This window comes from Arachis ipaensis, chromosome B5 (assembly GCF_059453495.1).
Source record: "Arachis ipaensis isolate K30076 ecotype BB chromosome B5, ASM5945349v1, whole genome shotgun sequence".
Taxonomy (NCBI): domain Eukaryota; kingdom Viridiplantae; phylum Streptophyta; class Magnoliopsida; order Fabales; family Fabaceae; genus Arachis; species Arachis ipaensis.
The window spans coordinates 6,849,337-6,875,159 of record NC_142440.1 but is presented as its reverse complement, the minus strand read 5'-3'; the positions used below and the strand labels follow the sequence as shown (position 1 = coordinate 6,875,159).

The 25,823-nt window shown below is 35.3% G+C and overlaps 6 protein-coding genes across 14 annotated transcripts; 2 read left to right on the top strand and 4 right to left on the bottom strand.

Annotated features, from left to right (window-relative positions):
• Positions 1–291: 291 nt before the first annotated feature.
• Positions 292–1,074, bottom strand: LOC148563284 (uncharacterized). The gene has a single exon (XM_088486715.1). It carries the CDS (start codon positions 1,072–1,074, stop codon positions 292–294), a length of 783 nt encoding a protein of 260 aa, XP_088342841.1.
• Positions 1,075–1,090: 16 nt separating this feature from the next.
• On the bottom strand, positions 1,091–2,092 carry LOC107640035 (uncharacterized). Its single transcript, XM_088486714.1, has one exon. The coding sequence runs from the start codon at positions 2,090–2,092 to the stop codon at positions 1,091–1,093; it is 1,002 nt and encodes a 333-aa protein (XP_088342840.1).
• A 1,675-nt stretch (positions 2,093–3,767) lies between these two features.
• Positions 3,768–6,693, top strand: LOC107642697 (ADP-ribosylation factor-like protein 8a). 2 transcript variants are annotated; one of them, XM_016346140.3, is made up of 7 exons: positions 3,768–4,030; positions 4,184–4,245; positions 4,625–4,706; positions 4,807–4,839; positions 4,963–5,084; positions 5,958–6,119; positions 6,296–6,693. In XM_016346140.3, the coding sequence occupies exons 2-7, from the start codon at positions 4,208–4,210 to the stop codon at positions 6,411–6,413; spliced, it is 555 nt and encodes a 184-aa protein (XP_016201626.1). In that variant the 5' UTR covers positions 3,768–4,030; positions 4,184–4,207; the 3' UTR covers positions 6,414–6,693. The 2 variants fall into 2 exon arrangements, with proteins under 2 accessions (XP_016201626.1, XP_016201625.1); XM_016346139.3 differs by having other exon boundaries at positions 3,774–4,055.
• A 1,337-nt stretch (positions 6,694–8,030) lies between these two features.
• LOC107642695 (telomere repeat-binding factor 2) lies at positions 8,031–12,700 on the bottom strand. Of its 5 annotated transcripts, none has more exons than XM_016346138.3 (7): positions 12,314–12,700; positions 11,559–11,838; positions 11,135–11,346; positions 10,546–10,636; positions 9,878–9,961; positions 8,661–9,010; positions 8,031–8,283 (listed from the first exon to the last, which is right to left on the bottom strand). In XM_016346138.3, coding segments are annotated over exons 2-7 (888 nt in total). In that variant the 5' UTR covers positions 11,709–11,838; positions 12,314–12,700; the 3' UTR covers positions 8,031–8,282. The 5 variants fall into 5 exon arrangements, with proteins under 5 accessions (XP_016201624.1, XP_016201623.1, XP_016201621.1 ...); XM_016346137.3 differs by having other exon boundaries at positions 10,546–10,654; positions 12,314–12,634; XM_016346135.3 differs by having other exon boundaries at positions 10,546–10,657; positions 12,314–12,584.
• A 1,234-nt stretch (positions 12,701–13,934) lies between these two features.
• Positions 13,935–16,948, top strand: FRO1 (NADH-ubiquinone oxidoreductase-like protein). Its single transcript, XM_016346134.3, has 5 exons — positions 13,935–14,324; positions 14,790–14,878; positions 15,342–15,471; positions 15,885–15,914; positions 16,377–16,948. The coding sequence occupies exons 1-5, from the start codon at positions 14,163–14,165 to the stop codon at positions 16,440–16,442; spliced, it is 477 nt and encodes a 158-aa protein (XP_016201620.1). The 5' UTR covers positions 13,935–14,162; the 3' UTR covers positions 16,443–16,948.
• A 207-nt stretch (positions 16,949–17,155) lies between these two features.
• On the bottom strand, positions 17,156–24,766 carry LOC148563283 (putative amino-acid acetyltransferase NAGS2, chloroplastic). Of its 4 annotated transcripts, none has more exons than XM_088487950.1 (10): positions 24,150–24,766; positions 21,763–21,850; positions 21,353–21,561; positions 21,084–21,235; positions 19,933–20,356; positions 19,208–19,305; positions 18,430–18,541; positions 18,169–18,328; positions 17,631–17,703; positions 17,156–17,504 (listed from the first exon to the last, which is right to left on the bottom strand). In XM_088487950.1, the coding sequence occupies exons 1-10, from the start codon at positions 24,510–24,512 to the stop codon at positions 17,342–17,344; spliced, it is 1,842 nt and encodes a 613-aa protein (XP_088344076.1). In that variant the 5' UTR covers positions 24,513–24,766; the 3' UTR covers positions 17,156–17,341. The 4 variants fall into 4 exon arrangements, with proteins under 4 accessions (XP_088344076.1, XP_088344074.1, XP_088344075.1 ...); XM_088487948.1 differs by having other exon boundaries at positions 18,430–18,637; positions 24,150–24,696; XM_088487949.1 differs by lacking the exon at positions 24,150–24,766 and adding an exon at positions 21,988–22,981.
• Between the last annotated feature and the right edge of the window lie 1,057 nt (positions 24,767–25,823).

Here is a 25,823-nt window from a genome sequence, read left to right as displayed (position 1 = left end):
TTTGGGTACTTGTTACTTTATGTTTTATGCCCGTTGGACCTTATGTTTAGTCTTGTTGGAGGACTTTTATTTTGTTTAGTTTTTACTTTATGATTATGTTGATGGACTCTATTGTTTATCGATCGTATCGGTAAGATGGAAATTAAGCACAATAACTCTAGAAAAGTGAAAGATAACTACTGATATTATCATTAACACCAGAAAACAAAAAGACTTAAAACTCATAACTGATACAAGCAGACACGTTTGTTATCACGGACACTACGACAAACGAAATAAGTAAAGATAAATCTACATCCCACTAGTAGAACCTCGCTGAGGGCAAACCCGTCGGGTATGACCGGGCTGCCTGCACAGACCACACCTCTTAGGTCGGCTGGTGTCGGCTTCGTCCATGTTGTTGCGGATGCGGGTGGACCGTGGTCGTCCTTCTCTTGCCCTTCTCATGCCCGGGTCGGGTATAACCGTCGGCCCGTCATATGGTGGCCAAAGCCCCTCTGGAATACATGGTGAAAAGGACATCTCATACACCTTAAAGACCTCAGACATGATGTACACCTCATCCACATAAGTTGCCCAATCTAGCCGTGACTGCGCACAGCATGCGAGGGCATGGCAGCAGGGGTAGTGCAGCGCCTGGAAGTATCCACAATCGCATGTGCGATCCCTCAGAGAAACCCGATAGCTACCCAAAGAGAATTTGCCGGTGGGCGTCGTGTCAGCCACAGTATAGTCAAGGTGATGCCTATCAAACACTGTCACCGTGAAGCACCTCGATTCCTTCAGATTACGCTCAATGGCCTTAACTACTGCCTGTGAAAACCGGTGCCCGGACCCTAACTGTGCCTCTGCCGTCTGCCCCCGGACAACAAACAACTCGGCCAGCCGGAGATATGTCGACTTAACCAGAGACGTCACCGGTAGGTTTCTTGTGCCCTTCAAGACAGAGTTCACACACTCAGAGATGTTGGTCGTCATGTGACCGTATCTTCTCCCCCCATCCTTGTGCTGTGTCCACCTCTCATACTCCATTCTGTTTGCCCATTCGCACATGGCCGGGTTCTCCGTCCTCATTATATCAAACCAATAGTCAAATTCTGCTTCCGTCTTCGCATACGCGGCATTTACCAACCACCTCCGCGCATCCTGCCCCTTGAAAGTGAGGACAAAATTTGCAGCAACATGCCGAATACAAAATGCCCGATAAGCATGGGGGTTGCCAACCACTATCGGGGCTCTCTAATGCAGCCTTGATGCCGTTGTGTCTGTCAGAGATCACGAGAATACCTTGCTGTGGAGTGACATGCCTTCTAAGGTTCGAAAGAAAGTACGACCAAGACTCTGCGTTCTCTCCCTCCACGAGTGCAAACGCAACAGGCAAAATATTCGAGTTACCATCCTGTGCGATCGCCAACAACAACGTCCCGCCATATTTGCCATACAGGTGTGTGCCGTCGATGCTTACCAGCGGCTTACAGTGGCGGAAAGCCTCAATACACGGAGGAAACATCCAGAACATCCGATGAAAGAAGACTCTATCTTCGTCAACTTGGTCACCCACCCTAACCGGGGACGTCTTCAGTAGAGCAATCGAACCTTGCATCGTGCATGTGACCCCAAGGATCCACTGAGGCAGATCAGCATATGACTCCTCCCAATCGCCATATATTTGTGCTACTGCCTTCTGCTTCGCCAACCACACCTTCCGATAACTAGGCCTGAATCCATAAGTCGCCTCTGTTGCCTCTTGCAACACCTTAATAGACACCGACGCATCACCTCGAACCAATGGATAGATTCTCGCACAGATAACATGATAATCAAGCTGCTTGTGGTCGCTTGATATCGATGTGGCCATACACGTGTGCGGACCGTTGTACCTCCTAACCTCCCATGTGCTCTTCCTTTTCCGCATGACTATCCGAATCAACCACGTGCACCCGTTACCAAACTCCTTGCATCTCCCTTGGTATTTAAGGTTGTCGGACTCCATAACCTTGTACTCAACTCCACGCCGAATACTGTAATCCTTCACACTCAACACGGCTTCCTCTTTACTCTGGAAGGATTGGCCAATCTGAAATTCAGACATAGATGTCCCATCATGCATCCCCTGCCCATCGAATGTTGCATCAGCATTCTGCTGTTGGCCGATGGCTTCCAAGTTCAAAGAAGAGAGGTGGGGGGGGGGGGAGGTACTCCTGTGTTGCAGGACCGGAACATCCATGGGCTGAACGTCCACCTCTTGGAATATCATCATCACTGTCCCCACCAATATCGACAGGCTCTTCATCTGAATCATCGTCAAACAGTGCATTCTCAACCCGATCCGGTCCGGCATCACATTCAAAATCAGGAACAACAGGACCAACATATGCATGAACAGCCCCAGCACGTTCGGGCTCCGAGTTCGGAACTGCCACTGCTACCACAGGCATCGATGTTGAGGTACCACCGGCTGGGGTCGACTGAGGATTAGGGGCCGATGCCCCTGAGCTATCCACACTATCTTCCAACTTCGCAAACAGCTCAGTTACCCTCACCTCCGGAAAACTACGCCTGCAGTGAAACAAGACCTGCAAGTCTTCATCCGACCCGATCACGAAGGTCTCATATCTCACACCAGTTGAGACAACATCAATGAGAATCTTGTAAAATAATTTTTTTACCCACTTCGTCCCACACACACCGAGCTTCCGTAATATGCTTTGCTTAATCTCCGCCAACGTATTCGAAGATCGGATAAAAACACTAAGCGGTTCTCTATCTGTGAATTTTACACCATGCCTTTTGCTCTTTTGAATTTTTCCAGAGCAGTGAACCAGAGCCACAAAATTATCCTCCCCCTCCATTTGTGAATAACACTCTACTTCTCCACATTTGGCCCCTCTATGGTTTATATAGGCAGCCCCATTCAGCCCCACACACGTAAACCGCTATTGGCGGTAGCGGTTTACACACACGCACACACACACGTAAACCGCTACTGCCAGTAGCGGTTTACACTCACACACACACGCACATAAACCGCTGCTGCCAGCAGCGGTTTACACACACACTCACACATAAACCGCGTCAGGTAATAGCGGTTTATGCACACCTATAAACCACTACTGCCAGTAGCGGTTTACATAAAATAGTGAAACAATGCATTTGCGTATTGAAAACTGAAACAATGTATTTGCGTAATATTGGGGATCAAACAATTTAGATGCGTAAATTACCCTTATATTTAAGTGTACTTAAATATATCTACAAAAATATTTTTTATTTTTATCAAAATACAATCATGCAAAAGACTAGTATATTAAATTCAACAAGTGTCAATGGAATACCGCATCTATCCGATATGTTGAATAGGTGAATATTATTACAAATCAATGAATTTCCATAATGATAAATATTTAGTAAGGATATTTTTCAAAAGATAAATCATCGTATAACAAGTACAAAAAATTGAGAAAATATATATTTTTTATATTTAACCAGTGTATAAGTTACAGTTGGCAATTGGCATGCCATGCCTACCACTACTAGCTTTCCTTTGATTGGTGATGATAACTTAAGATATTCATAAATCTGCTTGTCTGCTGGCGCCATCTGTCTTCACCTCACAGCAGCCAAGTGTATAACACGCTCTCCCTCACAAGACCAAAATCTCATTCTGCAGTTTCCAACTGTTCGGTATTCTCACGCGCCAACATTAGAGAGTGGGAAAGGACTCCACCTATTCCAGTCCATCCTTAGTTTGGCATCCGTGGCAACTCACCACAGGACTAAAAATAAAGCTCAGGAGCGACCCCGATCCCCTGCTTCGCCACCATTGCGAAGTTTCGTTCCCATAATGGGACCCGCCATATTCAACGAACCGGATTAATTAGATTGTCCATAACCGTTGGATCTTAGCTAAAGTCCAAAATTATTTTTTGGTTGTGTATGGTATGGTATGGTATGGTATGATATGAATGAATGCGATAATCAGTGGGGAGCGAGGGAAGAGAGAAGGGAAGAGGTTTTCTGTGAAAGAAAGGTGAATTTGGATACGAAGCCTCTAGGTCATTTTTTCCTGTATTCTTTTCCCCTCTCTCTCTCTCTCTCGCATATTCTCTTTCTCTCTCTCCGTGTTGGAGAGGGAAATCGTAGATCTGGTTTTTCATTTTTGTTTGTATACTTTTGTGATCAGAATTGAGAAGCAGAAATCATAGCAATGGGGCTGTGGGAAGCTTTTCTCAATTGGCTACGCAGGTTGGTTCCATAACTTCTCTTTTTCTTTTTCATTAGGAGCAGTTAGGTTACATGAAATTGCTTTGAGGAATTCTATATCGGTAATGCGACCAGGAAATTCTTGATTGTTGAACAATTGGATTGCCGTGCTCTCCGTGCATTTATATTATTTATTATTTACTTCTTTTGTTAGAAAGTGTTCAATTCAACTTAGTTATCGAGATTAGTTTTAAAGAGTCAATTTATTCGCATGTTATTGTTGCAATGTCTTTTGTTTTCAATAAACCTGTTTAAGTTGATTCATATTTTAATATGATGCATCATCTAATTTGAACTCTGATAGTGGATCACTTTATCTGAAATGCTTGAGCTTACTATGTTATTATGAATATGATTGCAGCCTATTCTTCAAGCAGGAAATGGAGCTATCTCTGATAGGACTCCAGAATGCTGGAAAGACTTCCCTTGTAAATGTTGTTGCTGTAAGTATATTAATCATGTGAACAATCTTTTGGCAGTTGGCAATTTATCGTTCAATTGCAGCAAATTGACTTACAGAAATTTTCTCTACATTGTTTCTAGACTGGCGGATATAGTGAGGACATGATTCCCACTGTAAGTTCTGTTCATCAAATGCTTTTAATTGTTAATTTCTCCTCTACTTACTGGCTTTTTATCAAGTTTTCTTTCTATTAAGCTGAATAATATTCCAATCATTCTGTTCTTATCTGATTGCAGGTGGGATTCAATATGAGGAAGGTAACAAAAGGCAATGTTACAATAAAGCTATGGGATCTTGGAGGGCAACCTAGGTTCCGCAGCATGTGGGAACGTTACTGTCGTGCAGTTTCTGCTATTGTGTATGGAACATACTCCTTTCCAGTTACTACCTTATAACAATGAAAAATTCTGTGTGTATGTCATGCAGTTTCTGTGTGTGTTCAGTTTCTGTCCCACGCACACACTTGATTGGTGCATAATGAATTCATACACTGATGCACATTTTATAGCCCATAATATATTTTGGATGTCGTGTTAGAGCTGAGGTCAAATCAAAGGCCCAATGTTTCTGCTCAACAAATTGCATGGTGTTTGTTTTTATTGTAGAAGTTCGGTTACCACCGGATTAGTCCTGTTTAATAATAGCCGGTAAATAAGTTTTTTTTTTCTACAGTTAACTAAACAAGCTTATTTTTAATCATACAAAACCATAATCCATTTAGATACCTGTTTAAAGAGTATTTCCCTGGTGTATTAGTTGAAAAAGATTGTTGCCTGTTCCTGAAAAACACAGCAAAATTTCTCTACAAGTTGAATTTGTTAGTAGTGCAATCATTATGTCGTAGATAATGGTTTCTAGTTAATAATGCTAATGATTATTAAATATGCTGGAGTTCATACAAAAAGGAACTGTGTACTTGTGTAAAGGAAAGAAAACTCTGGATATTCTCTCTTGAAATCTCCTGCAAACTTGATTACCCTGCAACACATATGTTGTGTGTTTCCATGTCCTAGAAATGTTAAAACTTGGTTATAGTTCAATATAACTTTAATTGTATATATTAAAATTGTGATGTTGCTGAGACCTCTTAGTTACTAGTGTAATTGGATCTTGCTATTCAAATTTCTCCGAATTGAAGGTTTTTGCTACTTTACAATTACATCTAGCTCTAGAATTGCAATCATTAGTTGACTTTGTAAACTTAGCTCCAATAATCTGATTTTTCCTGCAGTTATGTTGTTGATGCTGCTGATCCAGATAACCTTAGCATATCAAGAAGCGAACTTCATGATTTGCTGAGTAAGCCATCATTGAATGGCATCCCTCTGTTGGTGTTGGGGAATAAGATCGACAAAGCAGGGGCTCTGTCTAAGCAAGCTTTGACTGATCAGATGTAAGTTATATGTCTCTTTTACTCTGTTTATTTTGAGGGTAGTAACGGTGTAATTTGTAAACAAATCCCGGGGTGTTTACATAGTTAAATTACTTGAGTATTAGATGTTCTTCAATTTTACATTCTTTTGCCTTTATATATTAGTTTGGTGCTGAAAAGTGTTCTCTGGTATGCAGGGATCTGAAGTCGATTACTGACAGAGAAGTTTGCTGCTTCATGATCTCATGCAAAAACTCGACGAACATTGATTCTGTTATTGATTGGCTTGTGAAGCATTCCAAGTCAAAGAGCTGAGAACCTTTTGAATTCTAATGTAATTTCTCGGTGGTGACGCTCTCCGGTTCACTGGATGCATCTCATGTCTAACTTGGTTGCTGATTAATTTATTCTCCCCTTTTTTGGTCTCAGTTGCTTTGTAATGTAATATTCTTGTCCTATAGGGAATTCAACCTGGTTGATATACATTTCAAGGGTTACTTTATGAGTAAATCATGTCATTGTTGATGTAGCTGTATCACTAAGTTCACAGAACTGCTTTTCCGAGTGAAATCAATGCATTTGAATTTGTAAATTAGATCAGATTCTTTCTAATTAGTATTGTAGCAACGCGGAGTCCTGTTAATTCCTGAGTTCGTTAAACACGCATACACTCTGCTGTCATTTTGGCTTATTCCTACGATTCTAGTTGGAACATTTACTGGAAAGTTAGTGTTTGAGTTTGTTTGGTGTACACAAAAAAAAAAAAAAAAAAGAAAAAACAAAAGGAAAGGAAATGTGATTATTTGTTATTTTTTTCTCTCTTGTTTCTTATTGAAAATTGATTGCTCGCATATTTTCAGACGTTAATAAAAGCTAGGCGTTTTAGAATGTATAGCTTTAAAGCTATGGAGAAAAATGTATATTATTTTGACTCCAAATCCTATTTTTTCTTCACATATATATTTTATTTATTCTCTGTGAAATATAAATCCTAATCTTTGATTATCATCATTTTTTTTTTCTAAAGTTAGAAATGAGACTCGAATCCAAAACTTCTAAGTGAGGATGGAGAGACTATGTCATTTGATTATTTGAACTATAGCTCTTTGTCATCTTCATTTAATCTTAATTTTTCCTCAAGATATATACTTGTATATTCTCTTCAAAACATAATTTTTGACCGTCATCATTCAACACTAGTACATACTTCCAATGCTCTAATGGCAACACACCTCCATTAACTATGTACATTTTTTTTCATATTTGATGATCATATTTTACTTTAAAATGATTTATTAATAAAATTTCAAAAGTCAATTCTTTTATTTTTGTCAATGACTTGTTCACCCATCATAACGTATATATGTATATGATAATCTACATATAATGTAACTAATTTATCAATATTACAGAAAGTATACATCATTATTTTGTTTTATTCGATACGTTTTGCGTTATAATATGTCATATACTCATTTATTTAATTTTAATTATATTATCATTTAAATAATTTTCTTTTTACATGTTTTCAATAACTTTTTCTTGTTTATCAAAATTCTCTAAAGTAAAAAAATTAGTAAAATAAAAAAATAATAATCTAATCTCTTGAATTAAAATAATAAAATCACACATAATAAAATTATAAATTTAATAGTGGTTAACATTTTATTTTATCTCTTTATAATTTTGTCACTTTAGAAGATCTTTTTTCAGACTTACATATATAGCTGGCTGAAATGGTGCACCATGCCCACCGATCTAACCAGCAAGTTGCATTCGCATTATCTACTTCCAAAAAAAGAAGCTCTCTCAACATCATCATTAACTGATGTATAATTTTGACTAACCTAAAAAATATGTGAACATAATAATCAAATGTAGCAACAACTTACAACAAGGATCCGCGTAAGTATGTCACTGGAATTATACTAGTAAAACTGTAAAACATGTATTCTTTCATTTACCATATGAAGATGTCAATCATGGCCTTACACACACTCAATAACTACCATTTTATCGCATTCCTCCCTCTGTACCTACCCTCATTAATCATTATCCAGGGAAAATAATAATTATAATAAACAATAAACTTGTGTACAGGAGGAATTAGATACATGCAGGAAGCTGTAACCATGATTTCAAGCCAATATACTGCTCATTTCAACCATGTCGGAGTTATCACCATCTGCATACATTGGCAAATATAAAATCTGGTTAGCTAAAAAGACTAACACAAGCCAATTTAATGGAGGCATCAGAACAACATGCAACTAATTTGATCTTGTGACAACCCTTCAGTAGCATTAATCAGCAAAACTTGTGTCTTTTTTTACAAGAGAATGGGTTTGGCATGCAGTTACACGGTGAACAGTGTTGAGTATATCAATGAGACAAGTGAGGGTGTGTCGAGTTTCATTACAGAGTTGAAAAGAATTTTATCAAAGACTTAGACCCATGTTTTTCTGCGGAAAAAAAGCAGCAGACTAGAGATTTGCTTATAGTCCAACAAAGTAATCAACAAACATCACAGTTGCTGACATCAATTATTGGAAAGAGAGATACCAGATATGAAGCGCTTTGCATTTTAGTGCTTTCATTGCTGCTTTTGCAAATACCCGTGCAGCCTCTGCTTCCGCTTCTGCAGCTTCTGCCTCCCTAGCTGCTGCCTCAGCCTCAGCAATGGCAACTTCAGCTTCTGCAACTGCTTTTGCAGCTGCAGCCGCTGCCTCTTGAGCTGTCACACCTTTCATTTTTGATAGCTCTGCATCAATTTGGGATTTTGAAAGGAGGCTGACATCAGTCTTCTCTGATTTGGGGGAATCTTTTGGCCTTCCTTCCAAAAGTAACAAGGAAGAGCCTCTTCTCTTCTCAGAGATTGTTGAATTTCCTGTAATTCTGTACTTATGCTTTACCTGTGATCATACTATATTCAGGATCTGATACAACAATTCTTTTCCCACAAAGTGGGGTTGGCTACATGGATCAAAATCCCATTGCATCCTACCATCAATCATATCTATAAAGACATTAAAATTTAAGTACAATTTAATAGTTTCATCAATGAATTTTCTTCATCTTCCATTACCCTACCTACTGACTTACCTTCCATTAGATCTAGTATCCTAATTGGAGCTTGGACAGGTCTTCTCATCACATGACTAAACCAACAATAAGTGCAACTTCAACTTTCTACTGTATTCATTTCTAATTATATCTTATTTTGTTGATCACTCATTTATTGTAATATTCTCATCTCAACAATATTAATCATATTGTCTGGTTAGTTTTTACTGTCCAACATTCAGTCTCATACAACATAGGCTCTGATCTATAAAGTAAAATTTTCCTTTGAGCTTTAATAGATACTTTAACAAAGGATGTCCAAGGTAGTCTATTCCAACTGATCAAGTATTAGATTTAATTACATGCCCATTATTCATCTTACAAAATATTGGTTTATTAGACAAGAAATATGAACTGAAATAGAATTTTCACTATGTAGCTCAACTGTCACAAGAGAATATGTCTCTGCTTGCATCTGTACATATAATGAATTAATTTCTCTGTGCAAATTATTCTTAGTTATTAATTGCATTAACAAAAAAACATGTTATTAGCATAACATGGTCAAATAAATGATCCAAGAATCATCCAGATTAATACTGCCTTATTTGTTATTACAAAGGTCTGCACAAGCAGGGATGCTGCTTCTTGGCCACCTTTGTTCCAATGCCAAGCTGAATGCACCTAGCTACTACATGAACTAAGAGTGAAGTTACCTTCATTAACTTTCCACTTGCTACCATATGCTTCAGTTTTGCTGACAGTAACTTTCTGAGGTTCGGAGGACATGAGTATTGATCCTAAGATGCGAAATTTTCCAGAATTACTTTTGAATGAAATGGTACAGACAAGAAAAAACAATAGATAGTATATTATGATTAGTTAACTAAACTTTGGGAACCATAAAGGTTATAGATTACCAAATTAACAGCTCGTTAAGGCTTAGCAATCAAATGTTTTAATGGAAAAGAAAAAGGTTGGGAGAAACTCAGCAGACAGGAATTTAGGAGCTGCAGGTAATTAATAACAATATATTATGGAACTATCAGAGAAACATCACCAAACATGGAATTTTAGAAAATCATCACCAAAGCATATTGGTATGCGCGTACATATCTATTACATATTGATCATATATCATTTGATATAAAATGAATAAATTTCAAGGGATATTATTTGATTGAAGTGGAATAAACGAGAATAAAATATGGTATACTTCTAGATGTAAACCAATTCATGAGAAAATAATCTGAAAAAGAAAGGTCTACTAAATCAGCAATTAGGTTAACTTTGTGGTGTTCAAGTTCACAAGCACTAACATTTTGAAGCCACATGTTTCTTGAAAAGTTAGATTCTACAATGATAAATGGAAGTACAATTATACCTCTATGTAAGCAGCAATGGCAGCCCGGTCAGAACCTTTCGGCTCTTTTAACTTGATAATGGACTCTAGTATGAGAGTATCCAACCTGCCACTGTCAAAACGCATATTGCTGCTGTCATTAAAAAGTATATCACATTACATTATGTTTCAGCACTTTCAACATATTAGCAAAATCACCACAAACATAATCAGTGGTTATCATCAGAATATAAAGATTAATCAGCTATGTCAAATTGCAATTGGAACATCTGACAATTAAATCATATAATTTATCATTGCCATGCTTAAATAAGAGACAACATAAAATTCAATAAAGTAATGATGAATCAAAGTATTGGATACCCAGCTACATGAAAATAGCAGCAACTGCTTGCAACTTGGTCTTCTTTTTATCCATTTAAATTCTTAGTATACCAGCACATTACTTATGAAATTCTAGAAGTAATTAATCATCTGCAAGGGACCTTATTTTACAATTATAATATGTTTATCCATATGCAATTAAATAACAAGATCAAATCCAAAGCAACCAAGCATCATCTTCTTTTAAGTGTAAATGCCAGAGAAATTTAATAAGAAGTTCTGTAACCTTGATATGTGTTCTTTTGAATTAGCAGATTGTGATGCTCCGCCAGAAATTGCCAGAGGCTTATAATCAGCAACTTCATCCCGTTGAACTACAGTACTTATGGCCATGTGGTTACAGTCAATTTTGGGAATTGGTAGGTTCTTTTTTAGGGCAAGCTTTGCTTTCTGCCTGGATCCCCATATTGCTGTCACATTTATATTCCTCCATTTGTCCTGTTCACAGTTCAAAGCATCCATAAAAATACACCTGAGCATGCCTCAGATTAGACAATTTTAGCAAAGTAAATGACACTGAAATTATTTCTTATGATTCAATAGACTTATGGTCATTGACAAGTGCCTTTGTAACCTTTCAAATCAGACATAATAATAAGACTCCCTATTTAACACTTCCCACAACATGCTTGGCCCTTGACATAATGTACCTTGAGATCTACATTTGATCGCATGCGCAGAATGGCACTAAACTCTGGGTCTGTAAGTATTGTGCGCCATTTTCCAGCCCCATGTTTGACTACTCCAGCTTTGAGCGCTGCTTCTTCTTCTGCAGTCCATTTCTGCTTAGGCGCACCCATTACAAGAACTCAACAGCACTTTCCGAAAAGTGTAATCTTTGATTTTAACTCTGAAGGAAGAAATCAAAATTGGGTGCAGCTGTTTTCAGCATGTCCATCCTCAAACAAGAAAAATCTGATAGTTATGGACCTACAAACAACGTTATAAGACAAGTAATAAGCACATGATCCTTCAAATAACTCAATAGATTAGGCCTTTAAAATGGTAACATAAAACTACAAATATGGACACACAAATTGTTATAACTACATGCCAATTGATAACCTTGATGATAAATAATCAATTACAACTCATATTATCAGTGTGGAATTATCAGAAGAATACTGTATCATCTCAAATTGAAACCACATGATGCTATCTTCTCATTTCTAAAATTCATTATGCAGACAAATGTTCAATTTTGGCAGTTTGAATTAAAAAAAGCACAATGACAACGATGTATCAAGAAAAGAAAAGAAGAACCACCATAAAAAAATGCCTTTCAGCTCAAACATGCATAAACACATAAATATGTGCACATTTAGTAAAATTTCAAGAAAAAAATTATAAAAGAGGAAAATAATCAGTAAATCACCGATACATAACTAGCATAAAGTTCACTGACCTTGCAAGAAAAATAGCATTAAATTTAACAACTTTAATTGAGAAAAATTGGGACGAAATTGAAGGAAGAATCGGTGAACAAAGGTGCAACGCACGAGAGAATCACCGGGCGCTTGTGAGATTTGGGGAAAAAATCAAATGTTTTTACGTGCAAAGAATCGAATTTGACACCAAATGTTTCAAGACGAAGTTGAGAAGAACGAGATGTACCAGAAAAAAAAAAAGAAATACCCTTTATATTTTGTGTGTTCTTTTCAGAGAGGGAAAAGAATAAACAAAAACAGAACAAGAAAAAGACTTAGAGCTCAATATTTTTGGAATTGCTCAAATAGTCCTTTCACTTTGTGAAATTCCATTATGGGATTGGAGTCCAATGCGAAAGCAGAACAAAAAAATACTTGACAAATATTTATCGTATTAAGAGCGATTTGAATTTTGAAAGTGAACAAAAAAAAAACTCTTTTAATTAAAACGAAATATACCTTTTTATATGAACAAATTAGAAATTATTTTTAATTATATTAATTATTATGTATCCATTTAAGACAGGGCGATAATTCTTGATTCTTCAATGAATCAAAGAATGTTTAAAATAAATGGTCGAGTTTAAAACTTTTTTAGTATATAAAATAACTTTATAATAGTTATTATTTTTATATATTGTACAAGAAAATAGCTTCATAAATATTAGAAAATTAATAAACAAATTAATAAATACAAAATAAATATATTAAAAATTTAATTTTTTTATATTTTAAATTTATAATATTAATACTCTCTTAAAATATAAAATAGATAAATTCTTAAAAATATTGTTTTATATTTTTTTTAAAAATTAATCAGACATTATATTAATCAAATATTTTTTATAATAAAATAATTAAAGTTTTATGATATAGCAATCAAATTTCTTTCATAATAATATAATTTAATGTCTCATGAATAAAAGAATCCGTTATTATTATTTATTCATAATTTAAACATAAATAAGAATGAAATTTAGTTACTATTTATGATGCAGACATGTATGTGTAATATAAAATATTTTTTAAATAAATTATAATAATATTTTAATATTTTTTAATTATATAAAATATTTAAAATATTTTTTATCTTAATAAATAAAATTATATACTATTTTTAAATTTATTTTAAAAATACATGCCAAAAAAAAAGTTGAACACATTTAATACATAATGATATTTTTAAATGTGTTCTGTGAAAATTTTTTATTTTTATTAAAGTATGATTAAACAAAAAAATACACGTATTTTATTGATTAGTGTCGTATCAAAAATATAATTTTTTTATTTTTTATTAAGACATTATTGAATAAGAAGATATGTATGTAGGACGAATATTAATGAATATCACATAAACACACAATAAAATATCTGTATTTTATAAATTATTATATTAAGATAAAAAGTCAGATGTACAATTATATTTATATAAAATTAATAATTAAAAATAATTAAATAATAATTTAATTAAATTTATCAAATTATCTAATAATTCTTAACTCTTATTGGATATCCAGTCATGAGTCTTCACCCGATATTATTTATGAATTTGATTGAATTTTTAAAGTTCGATTAAATTATTTAGTGGTACAGGAACCTGGTTTCTAGAAGCTTCCATTACCCCGGGCGGGGAACCAGGAAATGAGGCTAACCCAACATTGGAGGGTCCATTCTTCAAATATGAAGAAGTGCGAGGGCTAGAATACGTAAATTCACGCCAAACAGTAAATCCCACACGAGTGCGAATTTTGTGTTCATTTCTTAACTCTCTCTTTTTCGCAGAGAATCAAACAAAAATCGAAGTAACTGAGGAGACAGCACCGAAGAATGGCATACTCTGTGCAACGTGCGGCGAGCCATGGCCGTGGCCTACGCACCGTTTTGGGAGGCGCCTTGCGTCCATTCTCCTCCGACGCGTTGGTGGAGAAGCCCAAACCAGGCGAGATCGGATTGGTTTCCGGTATTCCCGACGATCACCTTCGTCGTAGGGTATTCTTCTCTATTCCAATTCTTAACCTAATCTTATCTTATTGGATGCAATGATTCATGTACCAAGATGAATACCCTCTTTATTTTCTTTCTTCCCCCGTTTTATGCTATGCAAATTTAACCTAGGGATTCTTGGTTATCTCGCCAAGGTTCATAGGTGCCTTATTTCAGCTGTCATTGGATCACCGCATTGTAATTGATGGTGGTTGTCTACTAAATGATCCTAGGTTGAACAAAGATTTTAATTTTAGCTTACGATATAGTGGCGTTTTCACTTGCATAATATTTGCATGATAGTGTATTGGCTTTTAGCTTAATTTGCTTGAGGCCATATTTGTGAGGCGAATGTCGAACTTGAAAGTTTTAAAAATATGGAAATATCAATAGATATTCCTTCTCTCTGTGTTTCTTGCAAGCAACTGAAATTCAATTAGTCACATGCCTTATAGCTGTAATGTGGTGCAGGTTGTAATTTACTCTCCTGCTAGAACTGCTACTCAACAAGGATCTGGAAAGGTTGGAAGGTGGAAGATTAACTTTTTGTCAACCCAAAAGTGCGTTTTCTTTTTATCTCATTGCTTGTTCACTATTTATTATTTTTCAAAACATCGCAACCTGGGTCATATCTTTATTTTTCTTCTTTAACTTTCCTTCAACATAGTCTGTCAGTTTGGTAGCAAGCCTGGATTTTGATTTCTGAATACTCATCAGATATCTATCCTTCAAATATTTTCATAAATTTCTGATAAAGCTTATGTTGTCATTGGCATTTCCTTCCCCATGGCAATTTGCAAAGATGTTCATATGAAACGTATTTCAGTTCACTGATTTTGTTGGACATCCTTGAATAACACTAGTTATTGATTAACTTTAAGTTTGATGGATTACTACCAATCTTGCCATATGATGCTGAATATAAACCTTTCCAACTGATCTTATCACTTGATTAATCAATGGTCCTTTCCTAATTACTAATGATGTCTCATAGACCGGTCATTATCAATAATGTGTTTATAGGTGGGAGAATCCGTTGATGGGCTGGACATCAACTGGAGACCCCTATGCCCATGTTGGCGATTCTGCCCTGTATTTTGATAATGAAGAATCAGCCAAGGAATTTGCTGAGAGACATGGCTGGGAGTATGTGGTATGTGTAAATGTACAATTTTTGGGTGACTTTCGTATCTTTGGCTTCTGAGTTTTGCCTTCAGGATGTTACTTGTTATGGTTTTATACATGTGATTATCAAGATACGCCATCATATTGTGTATGAAATATTAATTCATAAATTCTTACTAATGCATTTTAATTTTTAAGTCAGAAGAACTAGTATCTCTTGTTTTTCAGATGATTGTAATTTTGTTATTTAATAGATGGCATACATTTACATAATTCCATTAGAATAAGATCTTTTGATATTTATGTTATTTCAAGAATTGTGTTACTAATCAGGTAAATCCACCTGTTTAATATTTGATGCGTTGGTTATTCCTTGAGCTGTGCTCCTTTTTTCCCTTCAAAAAGAAATTGTAATTAACAAAAGCTATGTACTTGATGCAGGTCAAGAAGCCACACACACCATTGTTGAAGGTTTGAGCTTCTTTGACCATTTGTGTTTATGACTACCAATTTTCATTTAGTTCCTTTCACTGCTTTTACTTGTGCTTGGTGTTTGTCACGTTGGTGGTTCCTGCTAATTTTACTATCTGATTATCATCAACTATTCTCCTTGGTTTTCTTCAACATACCAGCACTAGTAAATGAATGTGTTGGGTTGATATGCGAAGAACTTCAAAATAGTCCTGTTAAGCGCAGTACCTTTTAGCCTTTTAGTGTTTACCAAAAGTAAGTTATAAATTATAATTTTTAAAAAATAACATATTTCCTAAGGCAAACAAGTTGATCTTCCTTACAAAAATTCGAAGAAAAAATGTAGCAAGAGGTGCTTCTTTTTGAAGAGAGGTCTTTCATTTATAATGTGGTAAAATTTATTGGAAAATGCATGTGCACTACATAAAACAGCTCTTTTAACGGTCTTACTGGTGCTTGCAGGTTAAAGCATATGCAGACAATTTTAAGTGGAAAGGTCTACCCACCAAACCTGATTCGGAGCAGTAATTTATTGGCTCTTGTTCGTGCCTAGTCCTGTTGCTATTTACGGGTTCTCTGTTGACGAGCTCCCATGTCAAGCAAGATGTTTTCTCTCTCGCATATTTTCTTGGAAAAGAAATTTCAAACATGAATTCCTTATAAAAATAAATGACTGGTCTTCCATTACTTTAGCTTGCCTCTCTGATTTGCCTCCCTCGATGCTGTAATGAACTAATGTCGCAATCTGGAACTGATTGTTGTTGTCATTCGTAGTGATCCCCATTAACTTCCTCTTGACATCATTTGATACTGGAACTGGAATACCATCCGCCATTGCTAGGGTTCACAGTCAATGTCTCCGAAATTCAAAGTTTACAAGTACTCGTTATGAATCGTGCAGAAGGAGCGTATTCATCCATGCTTCTAGTTTTTATATATTTGCTCGTGATATTCAGTTGATCATGATAATCTAATTGCACTATCCTTTCAAATTTTGCCCAATTTTGTATTTAATTGATCCATTGGTCATTACATATGCATTGATTTAATTTCTTTTTCCTGAGAGAAAACGTATGACAATATATTTGGTCGAAGAATCAAAACATCTTCCAAATTGGATCGCGACCTTAGAAACGGTTTTACCCAATAACCGCATACGTTTACGTAAGCAAAACTAAACCACGCTGGAAGGCTGATAGTAATTGCGTTTAGTTGAATTCTGGCTTCTGGGTAATAGGGGATTTAAAGCTAAATTAGGGTTATCGAATATAAATATTAAATACTAACAGTAAATATCAATGGAAAACTAAGGGATACATGGAGAAGACCTGTTACATATACGGAATTTCCATCTACCATACGATATAGATTATTACTATTATTATTATCTAGCAAGTGCCTAACATCTTGCAGGAAAAGAAAGTGGGCTAATTTGAAGTAATTTTTGTTATTTTTCCTACAGTTATTCCGCTTGTATTTGGTAGAAGCTTCTTCATATAATACTTAGAATTGCGAGACAGATTGATCATTTTCCTTCGCCTTTCGGGAATAGCATCGATTGAACACTCTGAAAATCCACGCCTCACAAACCTGTCAGTAAGTTGGGAATACTGTTATTTAGAAAGGCTGCCATGAAAATTGTACAGCAATAAACCAAAACAACTACTATACACAATAATCAATTTAGGAACTCTATTGGGGAAGGTAGGTACTTACCAATCTGCCGTCCGAGTAGTAAGTAGGAAAAGCTTATTCAATCCAAGCGATGATGCTTTCTTCTCGATATAATCTGCATGTATTTCATCATGTAATCAAAATACATAGTTCTTTTTTTAAGGAAAGAATTCAACACAACAAAATGGAGCATACAACTAGCTAAAGAAACAAAGAAAAGAACTCAAACAACACGTACTCAACTCCTACTTTGCCTTCAACGACCATCAACTAAGAACAGTTGCTCAAAAGCATCTTCTTAACACAAACGTTTAAAACTTGGTTATACTTAATAAAAATATTGTATCTGAAGGAGTTAATTACCTGTACCTATCAGTCTATCACTAATATTGATAGTACAATCAGTATGGAGTTTTCCAGCCAAACATCAAATGTGAAATAATCATGAATATATATAATATATAGTCGTAGTCCTAATTTAAGTTTATTATTATTATGATATCAAATATGATCTTTATATAGTGAATGGACATCTATCAAGCTTCAAGCTAAATCATCAACCATAGAAGAAATAGCATACCAAGCACTTTGTCTCCTTGTCCTTGGCCTCGACAATCAGGAGATACTGCAATAGCTGCAACCTCGCCACACTTCTCCTCAAAGTAAGGAAAAAGTGCAGCACAAGCAATTATTTGACCTTCTCTTTCAACGACAACGAAGGAATCCAGCGCTTTTAGTAGCTAGAACCAGGAAATAGTAAAAATGAGGCTTTCATATAAAATTACTACTAGACCATGTAAACTATGATCACCACAAATGACACAAGTGCAACTATGTAAACCTCTTCATCAGTCCGCTTCACTAATATGCCAGATGCCTCCAAAGGCTGAATGATTTGTTTTATTCCAGCAAGATCTGTTATCTGTGCCATCCGAGTGCCTTCGTATAGGTCACTGCAAATTGTAAATGACGGATAGGAAAATGAAAAACGTCTTTCAAGTAAAACAGCACGAATAATCTGCCGCTCTGATGCAGATAGTATATTGCAACTGCAAGGAATGTAGGAAATTCCATGAATGTCAGAATTTGGCATTCATTGAATTTTGGGTTTAGACACAAATGAAAAGAAAATATACTTCAAACATGTAATGTTTTCCTAGTGGTATGGTCTGTAACTTACGAAACACAACAAGCAGGTGCTCTAGTCTTTACACTGATGAGGTCAATTTGTTAACTTGTTTTAATTAATCATTCAGTCATTTTTTTATAGCCAATGGTTGCATAAGATTGTCGACAGATGGAGTTCAAATCCAGCCCACATATTTACAGCCTTACTGCCTTGGACAACAAGAATCTCAACAAACCCTAAAACCCTATGCTGACCATGTTATTAGAAAAAGCCTCTATCTTACCAATTTGACCCTATGCAGACAGCAGTAAGAAATCAACTGGTATGCCAACTATTCTTGAACCATGGCTATAACAGTTGAAATATAACTCAAGGATATAATTGAATTTAAAAGCACCAAAACCGAAAGTCAATTTCGGTAACCAAATATTCTACAAAGTTCACAATCATAGCAAACTGTTTTCTGGAAAGAACAGCAAAAACTGCTTACCTAGCTACCATTGTTCCCATGCCATCTCTTTTAAACAATTCCAACAACAAAACTCCACCAATAGTGCCATCCAACAAGTGAACTCTTTGAACACCACCCTGAAAAATGGCAGACACTACTATAAGCAACATACTTCTGAAACATGTATCAAATGAGGTTTGAAAGCATAGCCATTATTTCAACCAGAAACTTCTCAAGGAAATTCAAATTCCAGTTATTCTATCCACTACATGATAAAAATATTTGTAGATAAAAAGCTATACGGTTCTTCATGACAGTATGGTAGAAGAAACAGATGAAGACCATCTGTATGTTGGTCTTGTCAGGATTTTGAAAATGCTTTTGTTCTCACAAATGCTCACGAATAACAATTGTAAAATCAAATATCTCGTAAAGATAATGACATTTTTTAGAGAATGTTTCAGAAATATGATGTTAACACCAAATTATGTCACTCGAGAAATTATACTTGGAAACAGTCAATTGTTGGAAATAGTCACTTAAGCCCATATATTGAGAAATTAGTCATTTTGCAAATATTCAAAGGCTATATAGAGTGTAGATTTTAGGAGAGAGAGGGAGAGATGAACATTTGTGTCAAACAATGCTTGAAATAAACTAAAACATTCAGACCTTAGGTTACTCAAGATGTAATGTAATATAGACTTAAATAAGCACAACTACTGTGCTCGATATAGAAAGACAGAGGTGCATTATGGACTCACTCTGCAAACAAAAGCTGCAGCAGCCAATTCTGACAGGTAACCATTCATTCGACTAAGTCGCTCTTGACCTCCAATAGCAAAACCTTGCTCCCCAAACCCTAGACCATTTCCATTGTCAAAACCAACACCATTATGAAAGGTTGCATTATTCAACCCAGTAAAAGGTTTGCCATTGGTTGAAGATTGGGCAGTCCCATTAATATTGCTATGCTCGAAAGAGTTGAAACCTTCAACGTCAACAGCTTTCACATAGTTAGCAGCTATTTCACTTTGCTCTGCCCGTTTACGAATTAACATGTCTGCTTCTTGAAGAGGCAAGAAACGAATTAGGCGTCCACTCTCATCGAGTATTGGACCATCTATAATGCATATTAGCTTGTCTGCTCCAATAGCCAAGGCACACGCTGTTGCAACTTCGTAGGTGCTATAGACAATAAAAGAGAGAGAAAAAAAAAGTTAATAAATATAAGCATTTGTCAGACTCATAATTGAATAAAAGGGCAACATAATAAGTCCAGCAGCTCTAATATTCATACAAGAAATAGAAGCAGGTGATTTACACATGGATTCTGTTACCCACTTCTCTTTATGTTTTCTTTCTCTATAGGATGATTGGATCAAATCCAACAAAAAGAAAGAAGAACACATTGGCACAGGTGGAAGTCCAAAAGAAATGGCATCACTAAAATCTATGTACTGGTACATAATCAATATTTTTTTTCTTTCACAAGTCTCAAGTAACGAGGTACTACCAATCAAACTATTTCACCAACTAATGAACTGAATGACAATATATCTTATTCTTTCTCCTAAGCAGCAGATTATTGCAAATTCTTTTAGTTCTATACTCTGATGAGCCCGTTTGTTCAGATCTATTCCTATGTCCAATTGTTAAAAGATAACCGTAAAAAAATGTTTTGCACAATATTGATAAAAGAAGTCTGGTTGAACGTATAAAATAAAGGCATAAAACATTGAGCATCAGTCTCTGCAACAAGTACGCATAATATAGCATAAGATTGATACTCAAAAAAACATGAAAAACCATAAATTACCCAGAAAAAAAACTGTTATAAAGACGGCATATATATTAGCATGCAATTGTCAAAAGCCAGTTGAAGAAAGTAATCATCAGAAACTCTAAAGCATACTTGCAATTTAGTACTTCTCCAGAGCTGGAGTAGCCCAAGTTGCTTAAAATAACTACACAACCACCATCAAGCCTCTCACGCATGCGAGATGCATCTACCTTTTTAACTTCCCCGGTTGCCCCAAAATCAATTCCATTGACAACCCCTCTTCTCTGCCAAAAGGAATAAATACAAAAATAACAAGACTCTCTAACATAGTGATAACAGAAAGAGAGGATCAATTTCAAATAATCATTGCTACTTTGAAAAGTAAGCCACAAAATTCAAACCTTGGCTGCAAGAAAGTTACCACTGGCAACACTGACACCAACTTCGTGCCAACGACTATTGTCACCATGCCTGCGGATGTTGCAGATGGCGGGTCCAGGTGAAAGCTTTGCTTCTAACAGCAGCCTTATTTTCCCAGCCGCCTCCATTGCAGCAGCTAGAGATTCATCATCAGTTATTCTATACCTACCAACGTACTTAGGCTCACTCCCTACAAACACAAGAAGATCAGTATTCAGTAGCCGTGGAACCATGCTCAAAATAACAACTTTTTTTTTTACCTATTTTGCTTATTGAGGAAAAAACAAGAGAGGGTTTTGGCAAGTAACATATATTTTCACAGTATCCCATGATTATTATGCGTGCATTTAGATAACATGTGCTTTAACCAAATAATTATATTGTGACTAACCTCTCTCATACAAAAGTTGATCAATTTGAGCATGGGTCCCTGGTACAAGAACAAACCGGATTCCAAGGTGATGAAGAAAAGCTATATCCTGCAAACAGACACACAATGTTTAAATGATGCCCAGCTTCAATTCATTGACCCAAACATGATCACGGCAAAAAAACAAACATCTCATGTGCATGAGTTAACACCACCAGAACACACACAAAGAAAAACTCATCGTGCCTTGAGAACGGGATCCAGGAAAGGACTATCAACGATTTCGCCGGAAATAATGACAACAAATGTGCCACCGCGATATGCCCACAAGTAAGGCCATGCTTCCCGGAACCACCGCACGAATTGCTTGTCCTCCTCATAGTTGTAGCTCTCCTCCTCCGCACTCCCATTCACTCCTTCGTCTTTGAGCACACTGCATTTCGGTGAGATTGTTATTCCTCTCTCTCGGTTACTGGCCACCAAGGAGAGAGGATTTGTGAGGTTTGGGTGTGGGTGGGAAATGAAAGAGAAGTGGTGATAGAAAGAGCGTGTGTGTTTGGTAGGGTTTGGAAGGGATATGCAGCAGGTGGAGTTGTACAAGGAAGCCGCCATTGAAGAGATTCAAACACCAAATTGTACTTTGCAGTTGGGGAAACAGGTTGAGAGCCACCGTTGGTTTGGAACGCAGAACGGTGAACGAAGAAAGGGTTAATCTGTAATAATCATAAAAACTGGGGATAGAAAAGGTATTTTAACCATTATAGTACTCATTCAGTCATTCTCTCCGAATAATTTGTGTTTGACTTTTTTTAGCTTAAAAAGGTAGGAAGAAAGTTGGTAAGAGACCAAGAGATTTTCTCTTATAAATAAAAATATTTAAACTCTAAGAAATCTCAGAAATTAATCAGATCACAATTTATCATCTTTTTCACTGTTTATTTTTTGTAGATATTGATAAAAGAACACCAAGGTTTCTTCCTGTATTAAAAAAATTTAGCGCTTTTTCACCATTTCTTTTTAATGATAAAAAATAACAAATGCTGTTTTTGTTTTTATAATTTCTTCATTTTTTCTTGTAAAATTATAAGTTAGAAACACTCAAAATAAATCCAAATAGACCCTTGTTCCCTTCTACTACGAATTCTTGCAACTCTACAATTTTTGTGCGTCCCGCATACAGACAAATATTAATGAGAGCATGAAATTACGAGCGACACATGTTTCCCTGTCTCCCTCAATTAGTCAATTCTGATTTCTTCCCTCATCTTTATCATCATCGTGGAGCAAAGTTTAACGGCGTAAGCTGAGTCAGAAACAAAAATGGCTGGGAAAGAAATTGGTTTTAATTTATGAAGATAAAATTTTGGTGTTTGCTGTGGTCTCTAAAAATTATTGTCTAATTATTAAAAAATTAAATAATTGATTTTAAATTTTAAAATATAAAAAAGTGAAAATTTTTAAAATATTTAAAAATTACTATAAAAAAAATAAGTTAAGCACAATTGGCCTAAAATTTTACTAGAACTATGAAATCCAGCCATACACATAGCACGAATGCTATATAATACAAACACAAATACGCGACAATTTCGAAAACTTACGAAGCCACAATTATGATATGGAGATACGTAACATTTATAAAACCCACAAATACTGTTATAAAATGTGAGTTTTAAACAAAGAAAGAAACGTGGTAAACCTAAACTTAAAATATTAGTATAAGCATTATAATAAAGTATAAACTACTATAATTAAAAGTATGAAATAATATGACATCTATCAAATTAAGAAGAAATCATAGGCTGCGACTGTCACTATATGAGGAATTGATGATGAGGCTCATGGCTTCATCAATCATCAATTCAATACAAATGAATAATCCGAATACAGTCATTGCCCAGGTGGCATTACCAATGGCCTCCACAAAAAACAACCTTCCCCGGTTCCCCCTCCCTTCATCAAATCATTCCTTTTTTTCCCATCAGGACTCCAGTAACCACCATAATTGTAAGATCAAACCAATCTTCTTATTTATTTATTTATTTTTCTTTATGGTAGTGGAAAAGCATAAGGTTTTTCCAAACAAATTGGTTCTTCATTATTTTTTTTTTCCCTTAAAATATGTATTTTAGGAACTTCAACTACTCACCTACATCAAACCATTTGGTATCTACTATGTTCCTATCGAAATATGCTCCGTCCGCAACTCCCAAGTCCCAATAGTCCCACGATTCTGGCTTCTACTTTCATAATTTTTTTTTTATTTTTTAAAAAAACACACACACAAAAATGGAGCTTGAAATTTCTGGGTTAAAATTTAAATTTGCGGAAGAAAGAAGAGTCCAGATATTCTAGAAAACAATACAATAAAAAATAATGAAAAACAGAGAGTGTAGTGTAGTGTGTACCTTGAGAATGGGGTCCAAGTATGGACTATCAACAATTTCTGCGGAGATGACAAGAACGAAGACGCTGTCCCTATGAACAGATATGTAAGGCTGTGCTTCACGGAGAACCTTCACGAACTGTTCGTCTCCTACTTCTTCTTCTTTCTCCTCTCTTCTTCTTCCGCACCCTCTCACAAACCACTCTGCCTTCTTTTTCCTCTTCTCCAGCATGTACCTACAGCCGCACCCCAACCCCAACCTTGTTGAACCCGGATTCCAGAAGCGGTAGCACGTGGGGACACGTGACACTGATGACGACCATGTTTCCGGTGGCTGCCACAATCGAACAGAGATGGGTGGTTTCGAAGTTCTAGGCGCAGCCATAGATATATGTATGTGTTAGGTGAATGGCTTATTTAACGGATCTCTCTATATCTACGGTGATTTTAGGAGCGATATGCATGTATATGTAATTTTATATATAAAACTGAGATTTGTAGCTACGAGGAGGCCTTTTATAGGACCAGGGATGCCGCCGGCAATTCACCACTTACGCGGCGAAACGCTAGCATTCGATGTAGACGTTAATAATTACTATTTATTGCCCTCACATATAAATAATATTACTAACAAATGGCAAGCTTTTAAAAAAAAATCAACAATCTATATAAAATATAGAAAAAGTCTAGGGACCAGCAATTTTTGTATTTTTTAGCCAGCACTTAATCATCAAAACAAAAGTGAGTGATCTCCCACTATTAGATGTAATTTCACATCATTAAAAATATTATTAATGACTAATTGATGGTTACAAAACATCAAAATTACTCGCCTATAGCATTCTTCTAAATTATATAAATATTTATATACAAAATTACAAATATATCATAATTAATATTTTATATGAGCATAGTAATTTGAAATTAATAATAAGAACAGAGTCGTTCAATGCATATATGATATTACATAAAAAATAAATAGAGCAACATAAATAAAAAATAAATATTCTTTTGTCATATAGTATTTTACCTCTTCTTTCTACAACAAAAATTAAAATTTATTAAAAATTAATGTATTTAGTCTAAATACATTAATATTTTAATAAATTTAAAAATTAAAAAAATAGTAATTTAAAAAAAAAATTAAACAGTAATATAGAAATATTTATTTTGATAATTCATAAAAATTGAATTCATAAATATAAATACTACATAAATTGATCTAGGCTCAAAATTAATTGTAAAAAATCATATGTAATTATTTTACATAAAATTAATAACTAAAAAATATTAGATAATAATTTAATTAAATATATTAAATTATTTAATAATATTTAATTATTAATTTTATACGAAGATAATCACATATCAATTCCTATAAAAATTAATAGGGTATTGTTGTAATATTTTTTAATAACAGTATTCCCAACTTACTGACAGGTTTGTGAGGCGTGGATTTTCAGAGTGTTCAATCGATGCTATTCCCGAAAGGCGAAGGAAAATGATCAATCTATCTCGCAATTCTAAGTATTATATGAAGAAGCTTCTACCAAATACAAGCGGAATAACTGTAGGAAAAATTACTTCAAATTAGCCCACTTTCTTTTCCTGCACTTACTAGATAATAATAATAATAGTAATAATCTATATGGTATGGTAGATGGAAATTCAGTATATGTAACAGGTCTTCTCCATG